Source organism: Filicampus tigris, chromosome 10 (assembly GCF_054856515.1).
Source record: "Filicampus tigris isolate MCC_2025a chromosome 10, RoL_Ftig_1.0, whole genome shotgun sequence".
Classification (NCBI taxonomy): domain Eukaryota; kingdom Metazoa; phylum Chordata; class Actinopteri; order Syngnathiformes; family Syngnathidae; genus Filicampus; species Filicampus tigris.
Genome location: NC_141226.1, coordinates 9,348,847 through 9,359,481, shown reverse-complemented (window position 1 = coordinate 9,359,481; position 10,635 = coordinate 9,348,847). Strand labels below are relative to the sequence as shown.

The window sequence follows — 10,635 nt, the reverse complement described above, 5'->3', positions numbered from 1 at the left end:
AGCAGCCGAAAACTTAAAATTGTATTTGAAGTGTATGAAAAGAAGTGAATAGTAGACAATGTGCATAATTAGAAAATGTGTACTTAGCTGACTTGCAATGAGCATGCATGGGGAACCTGCAAACTTGGACTCAAAATAAAAACTCCTTGCTTTGAATGCCATTTAAAAATATATTCCTATAAATGCACATAGCAACCAATAAAAGTAAAAAATATTGTACGACATACATGTGACCCTGCAGCACGAAATCAAGCACAATTTGCATGTGTTTGCAATGCATTGACTACGCAAAAAAATAAATAAAATTAAATGTATATATATATATGTTCAGGTTGAAATCAATATTCTGATTCAAACACAAGAGAGATAAATAAAACTGTGAATATTGGACTGCCTAACAATGTACACACCCATCTTGATTTATAACAGAAGTGAATTTTGATCATAATGGGATCCGCACACCGGTGAATGTTTGTAATCCAAATACGGTAGTACCTCAATTTACATACTTAACATGCTTGTTTACCTGGCAGATGAGTTGAAATACCTGTGGCTAAAACCAAACTGTGGCAGGGATTTTACTTTCTTGATTTGCCGCCTCCTGACATGCCACGTCATTGAGGCATGTCACAAATGAACCGTCTGTGTGCACGGGTCCTAAGTATCACCACAATTGTCCACTTTAATGCTGTTTTAGTGGGTTCAAATTAAAATCAATTATGAACACTGTTAAACTAAATCATTGTGATTGGTCCTTCCAATGTCCGTGTCCCCCGCCCCACAATGGAATTTGGAGTGACCTGTAAATACTTAACAGTATGGAAAAAGTGTTGATGTGTTACTTCTGTATGACATTAAATGGGAAAAAACTGTTGAATCATCAAAATGTTTTTATTTTCTTTATGTGGCCAAATGCATTTCAGAGATGATATCCATCACAAAATATCAATAAACGTTCTTGTCACTGGCCGCACCAAATGCAAATAACCTTTTTGATTGACACAAAATTCTTATATCAAATTCCCCATTGTGGTAATTTGGCCTCATCATAAAATAGTTTAAAAAAAAAGTAGCAATAGTAAAACTACCAAACTTTGGCTGATGATGAATCAGGAGATGAATCGTAAGAGCAATGGGATCTTCAATGTTTTTTTTGGTTCAGGCTGAATTACCATTTCATCTCTTGAGAGGTCAAACATCCTGAGCTTTTAAAGGGTTAAAACCAGAGTTGGGCACTTGAGCCTTTTTTGCTGTTCCGTCCTCCGTTTGTGACCTCGGTACCATTCTGTCCTCATCCCTGACCCTGTCAATCCTCGTCCTTTTAAAGCGGTTCCGTCCTTACGTCCGCCTCTACCCACCAAAAAAGAAAAAAAGCGTCCGTGCATGAAGCCGCGGGAGAGATGCTAACGGCAGAGGTTTATTTAAAATTCATTATTTGGCTAATTTACTATTCAAATCCGCGTACCTTATGGGCAACCACTTCTGGGTTAACGGTTTGACGAACCGCTTGCCACTGAAAGTTGTATGTGTGTAAGGAGACGATGTGAGCGGGTCGAGAGTTGTAATGTAACTGCTTTATTTAACAGCGGTCACTGTTCATATGTCAATGCAGCGGACGTGAGAAAGGTCACTCTCTGAACGGCTGGACGGAGGCGCCCGGCCCATGGAGTGCTTCCATTGGTCAGCCCTTTGGGTTGCTGATTGGCTCGCTGGTTTCCGCTCTGCTTCCGGAGCGCCGACTGGAGCATTAGTTCGTGTTTGGAAATTGACATACAAGCATCAGTCCGCGTGTGGAGAAACAAATCGTCAAGGAGCGGTTTCGGTGCTGCTACATGTGTGCATCCGTCCCACGCATAGGCTAGCTGTCTTACACAGTGAGCAGAGCTGAACTCTCAGTTAAAGGGCCGGTACATGAAACAGCAAAAATCATTTTAAAGACTGAAGAAAGCAAAATGACCCCATGTGACAGAACGTGTGCAGTGCACATCGTTCCCGCCGGGGCGTTCAAGGTATGTCCATGAATAAAGATGAATTGTATTGTATTTATTATATATAATTTTAAAGATAGAATTAGAATATCTCAATTTGCACTTTTGACCCATGAAACGGTCACAATTATCTCCAAACATGTATTCTGTTATATGAAACAAATCTCTGAAATTACTTTCCTACAATAACAATGTATAGGGTAGTTTGTTTCTTGCCACCACTGCCATATAGTGAAGCTAAATGCGTCTCAGTAAGAGACTTGCAGTTCTACTCCACTGCTTGGATCTCATTAAACTGGTCACGGGATGCCAACTTTGGGCACGTTGCTTATTTTCTGACATCAACATCACAGTCACATAGGCGAGGACACAGCTGACCTCTGGATAAGTTTGTAGAATGTACCCTGAGTGTATCTGGAAGTCATCCGCCCCCCCGCCGTCACGCTGCATATCTCGGCCGACAGATGAGCAAGACGCTGTGTCACTTTGACCAGGCCCACCAGCAGGGCTCCGCCGGCCAGCATCAGGCTCGGCCACAGTAGTGCTTCAAGGGTCCTCTTCAGGGTGTACTTTCTGCTAAGGATGACATCCCCGGGGTGCCTGACGAGGTCTGTGAGGCACGAGGAGGCGCTTCCCAGCTGAGAGTCTAAGTTGGTTTTCACCTTCAGGGCTTCACCTTCAAGTTCCGTTTGGTCCATTTTACATTTGGGGATGTAGAAACACTGCCAGGAAAAATAAACAAAACATAATCCTTACTACACTTGGAAGCTCTTGCATTCATCCGATAACATTCTGTGTTCGCCATGATTTTTATTTTTGACAGCACTGGATGCGGGACGAGCATTGAAGAGATCACCATTAGCTGCCTTTGATACACTATAAACAAATTGAGAACGTCATATTTGTAGTCATGAGTAGATGTTGTCCTGTTACAATGCATATTGGCCTCACTCCCACACTCAACGTAACTGAACTGCGAATAGACAATGTACATGCAAGCAGCAAAATATGTGTGGTGCTAGTGGTACTTTGACGAAGTTGGTAGTCAGAAACACTAATGGAAGCCTGTTTGAAATGATAGTCGGATCGGCCTATAGGCGATTATTATTTGGTCCGGCCGGACAAAATGGCGGATAAACGGATGGCGGAAGGGTACCCTGGCTGTAGGCGGAAGGTGATAAACGGACGGCGAATTTTTAGTAAAATGCCCAGCTCTGGTATTATCATAGACAACAGGGGTCTGTTTCAAAAAGCAGGTTTAGTGAACAGTCTGCTAACCCTGGGAAACTGACTTTTCCGTTTCAAAAAGGGAGGTAACTCAAACGAGCCAGGTTTCAGAGAGAGAGAGGTAAATTAAGATCTCGGTCAGTTACAGCAGTAACAGAGGATAAGCGGTTCAGATAATGGATGGATGGATAATGCATTTCATTTCATATCTGTGTCTTATCTATAAAATTATTCATGGTTTATCATCCCCTCCTCTTCGCCATTATATTAACATCCGAACATCTGACCACAGCAGAACCAGAGGTGCAGCAAGAGGAAATTGCATTGTTCCTTTTAGAAAAAGTACATTTGGTCAAACTGCTTTGTCTGTTCGAGCTGCTACTGAATGGAATCTCACCCCCATCATCATCCGGAAATCTGAATACATATCATTTAATTTCCAACTAAAGAAATGGTAAATTGATAATCAGAAATGTCATGCCTGCTCTCGCTGCCCTGCTGGCATCTTGCCTTGTGAATGTTTTTATGTTTTTGTGTATGTTTGTCTAATTGTTATTCTGTTGTGTTTGGAATGCAGATTTTAGCTTAATAGTACTTTTTAGTAAATGTATTGTTTTGTTATGTAAATGTTTAATTTGATCTTAATAGCATTTTAGTAAACGCATTCTTATTGTAATGTTTTTTTTTCAGTTTACGCAATCTGTCTATAGGGACTGTATTTGGAAAATAGCCTTCTGGCTAATTCTAGCATATTTACTGACATGTTTATTAATATGTATTGTCCCTGATATGAATTATAATAACTATATAATGAATTATATGATATAATAATAATAAATAATATTTATTATTAATTATAATAATTATAATAACATATATATTTTTTCCAAACCAATAGGGGTCAATTCTTCAGTATATGAGTTTTTGCTATTAGAGGGCACGAGCACCTTGGTGGGTGGGCACGGTCCCCCCTGGCCCACCCGTGAGGACGGATCTGGATAAATATTGAATTTATTTCAATGGAATCTTGCTCAACTCCTTTCTTTGAAGTAGGATATACTTTTTGGTTGAAATGTTGTAAAAAAATAGTTATGCTTGATTTTTGTTAGGATTTGAGGGTGGCCTTTGAAAAAAGTTTGACAACCCATGTTGTACTACTATAATTATTTTGGCATAAAAAAAGGCTAAGATGCACCATCGTGTCATCGACACTTATGACAGTGTCCACCATGGCTGAACTTTCATTCATCCTCACCTTGGGTGTAAGCATCACTGACTCCTCGTCAAAGTGCAGAAAGGCTTTTTGATTGGAGCGTGTGAGATTAACAGTGACGGCCAGGCACGGCATGCTGCTCACACCTCTGCAGTCCACCCACTCATCCAAGATTTCAGTGTGCAGCAGCACACAGCTGTCCTCCTCCTCCCACTTACTGCAGCACAAGAAGGCGGCGTGAGTCCGGGAAAAGCCACGAGAGGGCTTTCGTGCACGCACACGCACACGCACAAACGCAGTCACAGAGACACAGACACACATTAAGACACACAAAGACATGGACACTCACGCAAAGACACGCACAATGATGCCAGTTGCTTCTGCGAGGAGAGAAGTTTTTCGTATACAGTAGCCCTAGTGTACGAAGTACATTCTCCTTCAGTGCTACGTCGTCAAATGCAAATATCACTGTAGAATAACATCCGGTATAACCGACGAATTCCTACACTGAAAAAATTGGCGTGTTGAAATTATTCAATGGTTTCAGATGTATCTAAAGCCAGGCGATTCTATTGTGTGCAGCCACTTAACAAAATATAACATTGAGTAAGTTCAACACACCTTTTTTTTCAGTGTACACAGACAATATATTGCATATCAATTCATTTTTTTTTAGTTCACTTTCTTTCTGTAGTGCTACTCAAGTACAAATATGAGCACTTTCGTCACCTCTGATGCAGTTTAAGTATACCTGTTAACATACGGTTTGACCATCGTGATTCCAACCACGAAGAACATGAGAACGGAGAAGGCCATCATGCTGAAGCCCAACAAGATGGCTCGCTCTTCCCCGATGCTCGCCACCGACTTTTGCGTCCGAACTCGCTGCTCCACGTGACCTTCTACAATTGCGCTTCCTTCTTTTTCTTGGGATGTCACCTTGTGGAGGAGCTCCCTGTGTCTCCCGCACACACACACACCCACACACGCACACGATTGCATGCAGTAGAGTATACAATATGAACTATGAGGGGCCAGCAGGGACATCATTCAGAATCAGCCAAAATGTTTCACTTGTGCATGCGAGAGCGTTTCATTTATGTGTGGGAGAATGTTTTAGCATGATTTGTGAGACTATTTCGGTACTGTTTGTTAGTGTTTCACTTTTGTGTGCGCGTGAAAGCATTTTAGTAGTGAGAGAGAACTTTTCATTTTTTGTGAGAGTTTAATTTGGGTGTGATTGTTTAAGTTGTGTAAGAGTTTTTCAGTAGTATGTGTGGGAGAAAAAACAGTCTGTGTGTGTTTCAGTAGTGTGTGTGAGCAGAAAGGTTTAATTTGTTGAGAGCCAAGGTTGTAACAGTTCATCAAAACTAACTCCATTTTAGTTAGTGAAATAAAAAACTAAAAAAACTAACGAAAGTCACATTTTACATTTATAAAAGTAACTAAAACAAATATGACTATGGCGAAAATGTCCTTTGTTTTCATCTTTGTCAACTAATTTGATAAATGAGCTTTGGGGGTTTATTTGTTTTATTTCAGTATTATTGTACAGATGCACAGGAGAAAGAAGGTTGAACAGTTGTTTGGGAATTGTTGTTTACTTTATCATACAATATTTATTGATCTCTTTTTAAATCTTGCTCCTGCAAATATGCCATATAATTAAAAAAAAAGAACAAAGTAATACTGAAACCAATAAAAGCTAAATTAAATGAAACATTAAAAAAAAAAAAAGACAGACCTCCTGTAAAAACAATTTATAATAACTGAAACAAAAGTCAAAATGAAATGAAAACTAACTATAATGAAAAATTATAACCCTGGTGAGAGCATTTAGCATTTCGAATTGTTGTTGGAGCGTTTCACCTGTGTATGTGAGTGCATTTCTGAAGTGTGTGTGGTTGTTGTGTTGTGCACGTGAGAGTGTTTTACTTCGAGCCCTTCAGCAGTGTGTAAGTGAGAGAAAGAAGAGTCAGAAAATTCATCGTCATTTTTCCAATGTTCTGTTAGAAATCTCATAACTTAATAAACCAACACTGTCTCTTGTACTATACGGAGAGAAATGACACATTTGTACATTACAGTATGTGTTAAATATATAACTACATTAATTAGGAGTGGTATGGATGGTATGCATTGTAACTGCCAACAATCAAAGTCATGGTCACAGTCACATGATGGCCTCAGGAGAATTTTGCCCCATCCAAGCCAGTTTCAGTGGCGTTAGTACAGTATGTTTGCTCAGCTTTCACTCCATAGCTTTGGGCAACTTCTAATATATTTGGTTTCAAAGAGCAAATTATGTCAAGTGAGAAGATATTAAAAAATATATTTCACCATGATACTGTTTTTAAATGCTCTCTGTCGGACCACTAGACTTGTGTGGTTTAGCCATAATTTAAAGTAATATGTATTTTCATGTATATTGACTATTTTTGAATGCACTTTTTTTTTGTGGGCACAAAGCTTAACATGAATGATCTTATCTGTTACCTTTCTACAAATGAGTTTTAGGCTTCCCAGTGCTGTGGAAACATGTCAAAATCAAATGTTTCATTCAGAAAACTGACTTTGAAGGGATAGTATAAATATTTAATGTCGCACTTAGGATGATATATGAGTGACAAAATCAAAGCAGTAAAACCTGTTAGGAGTCAAGCAATGAAAGACATTTTCAGTAATGTGGTAACCGTGATTACGTGTCATCGAACCCTTTAAAATATGATACATGGCCACATTTGTCAAAGCCTAGAATCCATCGGCGATACTATGCGCCTGGTAAAGATTTAAGGTTTTAATCTCTGACATTTTTTCAACAAGTCATAATAACCAAGACAGTATTTGCTGTTTTACTTGGCTCATTTGAAAACTGTACAGCTCCAGACATGGCGTGGGAAGGGGGGGGGGGGGATTAAATTAGGGCCGCAATATAGATATATATCATGCGCACAAAATGCAAATGTTACAAAATGGTAATTTGTGGCCATAAAATAGGCAGCACATCCATCCATTATCCAAACCGCTTCTCCTCACAAGGGTCGCGAGCGTGCTGGAGCCTATCCCAGGTGTCTTCTAGTAATAGCTCCGCCTACCCTGAACTGGTTGCCAGCCAATCGTAGATAGGTCGCACATATACACAAAGTAGTAACTTGTGGCCACGAAATGGGTATAACCTGCACGCAAAATAGTAATTTGTGGCGACACAATACGTATAATGTGCGCACTGCAAAAACTATAGCCAATGTTAAAGGTCTCATGCTGTTAACCCAATAGCATAAAAAAAAAAAAATTCAACTTCCTCACAATATCAATAAAAAATAGACATTTTAATTTTTTTCTTTGAGTTTGTGTAGCTTCTCAGTCATCCAGGTAATGGTAATTTCATAAAGGTTGAATTGAGGCAAGAATTGTTTTTCTTGTTTTCCTAAAACATTGAAAAGGCAATTATGGTGCTAGGCTAACAAAATCAATATTGCCAAGATATTACTTCTGACCAGATTGTTTTTCTGTAAAACCATTTCACTTGTTTCAAGCATTTTCCCCCTTCTTAGTAATCTTGATAAGGTATTATCATGTTCTAATTTAATTTAGATAAAAATAATAAATATCATAGGCTATAGGCATCGGTAGGGATTTGAGGCTACCTACTGTTTGTTCACTTGTAGTGCATTTTTCCTGCTCTATTAAGCAGACAATTTTCCTAAAATTGACTAACAATACTCTAATTTTTCTCACTCTGTCTGTATGTCTGCATATATGTATATATGATCCACTTTGAAACATTATTATTATTATTATTATTATTATTACTATTATTATTATTATGAATGTCTCAAAATACTCCTGTTGAGTAAATAAACACTGTCTCATAAATGAGCACGTGTGAAGAGACGAAAAATATACACAGGAAGTTACAGGAATCAACGGCATGGATGCAGATTATTGCTTTGGCAGATCATTTTGCTTAAATCAAGCAATCAATATATTGCGCATTTCAACGTCTTTTTTCACCCCCAAGTTTTTGAAAGGCCAGTTTTTGCAGAGTGTCGCTGTGTCAAAAACAGATCTGCCAATGCAGAATGTATGCCCCAAACTCCCTCCCAGAATCTTAATGAGAAGCCGAGTTAAACTTGAGCAGCGTTTGTAATGATCTCCAAAGAGTCTGCCCGGCCAGGTCGATGGTCCTCCTACCGTGCGTGCCGCCTGCGAGCACCCTGCAGGTTGATGTTAATTGGGATGCTGAATGATCTCCGAGGAGAGGCCGTGTTCAAGAACATGGTAACTGTGTTCTCATTCACCAGCAGGCCCAGATATCCGCCTAACAAGCTGCTCTCGGTCTATCTGAAAGTCAAATATCTCTGTGTCAATAGCCGAACATGGCTTATCTTCGGCAGGCTCCAGAGCCCGCGGTGACAAAACTGAATGGGCGAGAGCTGGCCGCTGGGGGAACAACCTGCTTGTTTACCCAGGCTCAAAGGTGAGAGTGAAAACACCCTCCACCCTCATGTCTGTTCCTATAGAAACCAGCACAGGTAAGTCAGGTAGACTGCGTAATGGCCTCTCAGTGGGCCTGGGAGGGTGAGACAAATGTCACGGCTTGTTTGAATCTTGATTATGGCAGCTTCGCGGTATACTTGAATGCAGCGGAGCTATTGCAGTCAGTCGGATCTACAGTATGTGACGTGCTTAAACTCAACTTCAGCTCAACATCAATACAGTGCTGCCTTGAGATATGATTGTAATTCAATTTTTGGCCACACCTCAAAACACTGAAATCATCTTTCCCCGTTGACTGAATAGAAATGACATAAATACATTCCCCTAATGTCAACAAGCGCTAAATAATACTATTCAGAGAGTGTCAATCAAAACTTTGCTAAGATTTTTGATTACACGCTTGGGTAGAAGTATTTTGGGGTTAGTTCCTATCAGTTTTGCTTGCATTTTACATTTGTTTCTTTTTCAGTTGCTCACCTCAGATTTCTTCTCTTTGCTTTTGTGTACTGACCCTACTTTATTTCACCGGGGCCTCCTGCTGTTTTAAGCCCCAGCATGTTTGCTGACCTTGTTGCGTTTAATCTGAAGACAGGAAAAAAAATTGTCATGGAAGGAAGATGGAAAAAGAGGTCGTAAAAAAAAATATTACTGTCCATATAAATGTCCTCCAGTAATAGTGGCCCTTGAAAAGTTGCCTTATTTACACCATGACGATGCTGTGGTAGGGTGTTTCTCGACTGCAGCTCAATCACATCATGACGACCTCTCTGGTGTTTCCCACTTACATTGCCTTCCTATTTTCCCTGGAAACAGCGGTAGACAGACGCCAGTGAGAATTGGATTCAGGACATTTATTTCCTTCCATGTCCACAGGCAGCAGACGGCAATAAACTGCTCATTTGATACATGTGCCACCCCTTGACAAAATTGTGAAATATTGCAGTGACTCCCAATCACTGGAAAGGATAAGATTACACTGAATTGGACAGAAAATGTCCATTTATTGACAAAAACACCTGTATCAATGTTCATCTATCCATGCCAGCAACAGATACTGACAGGCAGAACATTTCAATGTTATTCCACTAGATGGTAGAAGGTATAATTAATCTGTGTGTTCATACAACAGAATCATATCTCTTGTCTTCAACTAAACTCAGATTAGATTACATCAATCAAATTAGAAAATAAATTGAGACGACATTATTTCCATTATTTCAGTGGACAGTGAACCACGCACAGTCGTAGTTCAGCACTCGTAAATTTGCAGGTTTGAAAAAACAAAACAAAACATTTATTCTATAATATGTTTTGTTGCTAACAAATTTCTGCTCCACACATCAGCCCATTTATCAGTAATTGAGTGAAACTGAGTGGAAATATGCATTTTTAGTTCATTTACTGTGTGCGCCTCAAAATGTACTACTTGCACCTCTAAAATTTCAGGTTAGGGGTCACTGTGCTCCTCGTAAAAAAAGTTATTGTAGAGCCCTGATAGTTATATAATACATTACATTACACCATCGGAAGTTGGGTCAAATTGACCCAAATATTGGATCAGTACATGTTTTTTTTTACTTTTGGCCGAACGGTTTTAGAGTGTACTCTCACTAACCTTTGAAACGTTGATTTTGGGATAAATGAGGTGAGTTCAACAATTTGTTGGTGAATATTCCAGTCATTTGGGGCAGAAAATTAAAAAGATCG

At 39.5% G+C, this 10,635-nt stretch overlaps 1 protein-coding gene and 1 pseudogene across 1 annotated transcript; one reads left to right on the top strand and one right to left on the bottom strand.

Moving 5' to 3' along the window:
* The window catches only part of LOC147140716 (uncharacterized), a 195,878-nt pseudogene that overhangs the window by 136,913 nt on the left and 48,330 nt on the right, over nucleotides 1-10,635 (top strand).
* On the bottom strand, nucleotides 2,342-8,708 carry kcnmb3 (potassium calcium-activated channel subfamily M regulatory beta subunit 3). The gene is made up of 4 exons (XM_086042386.1): nucleotides 8,623-8,708; nucleotides 5,180-5,383; nucleotides 4,471-4,645; nucleotides 2,342-2,710 (listed from the first exon to the last, which is right to left on the bottom strand). The coding sequence occupies exons 1-4, from the start codon at nucleotides 8,706-8,708 to the stop codon at nucleotides 2,342-2,344; spliced, it is 834 nt and encodes a 277-aa protein (XP_085898512.1).

What these genes read in the sequence shown, in the direction of transcription:
- kcnmb3 (XM_086042386.1), bottom strand. Translation starts at nt 8,708, where the DNA reads ATGTTCTTGAACACGGCCTCTCCTCGGAGATCATTCAGCATCCCAATT. An exon ending in GCTCGCAGGCGGCACGCACG is followed by an intron (nt 5,384 to 8,622) that starts GTAGGAGGACCA and finishes CGGGAGACACAG; the next exon opens with GGAGCTCCTCCACAAGGTGA. An exon ending in GTCAAACCGTATGTTAACAG is followed by an intron (nt 4,646 to 5,179) that starts GTATACTTAAAC and finishes CTTGTGCTGCAG; the next exon opens with TAAGTGGGAGGAGGAGGACA.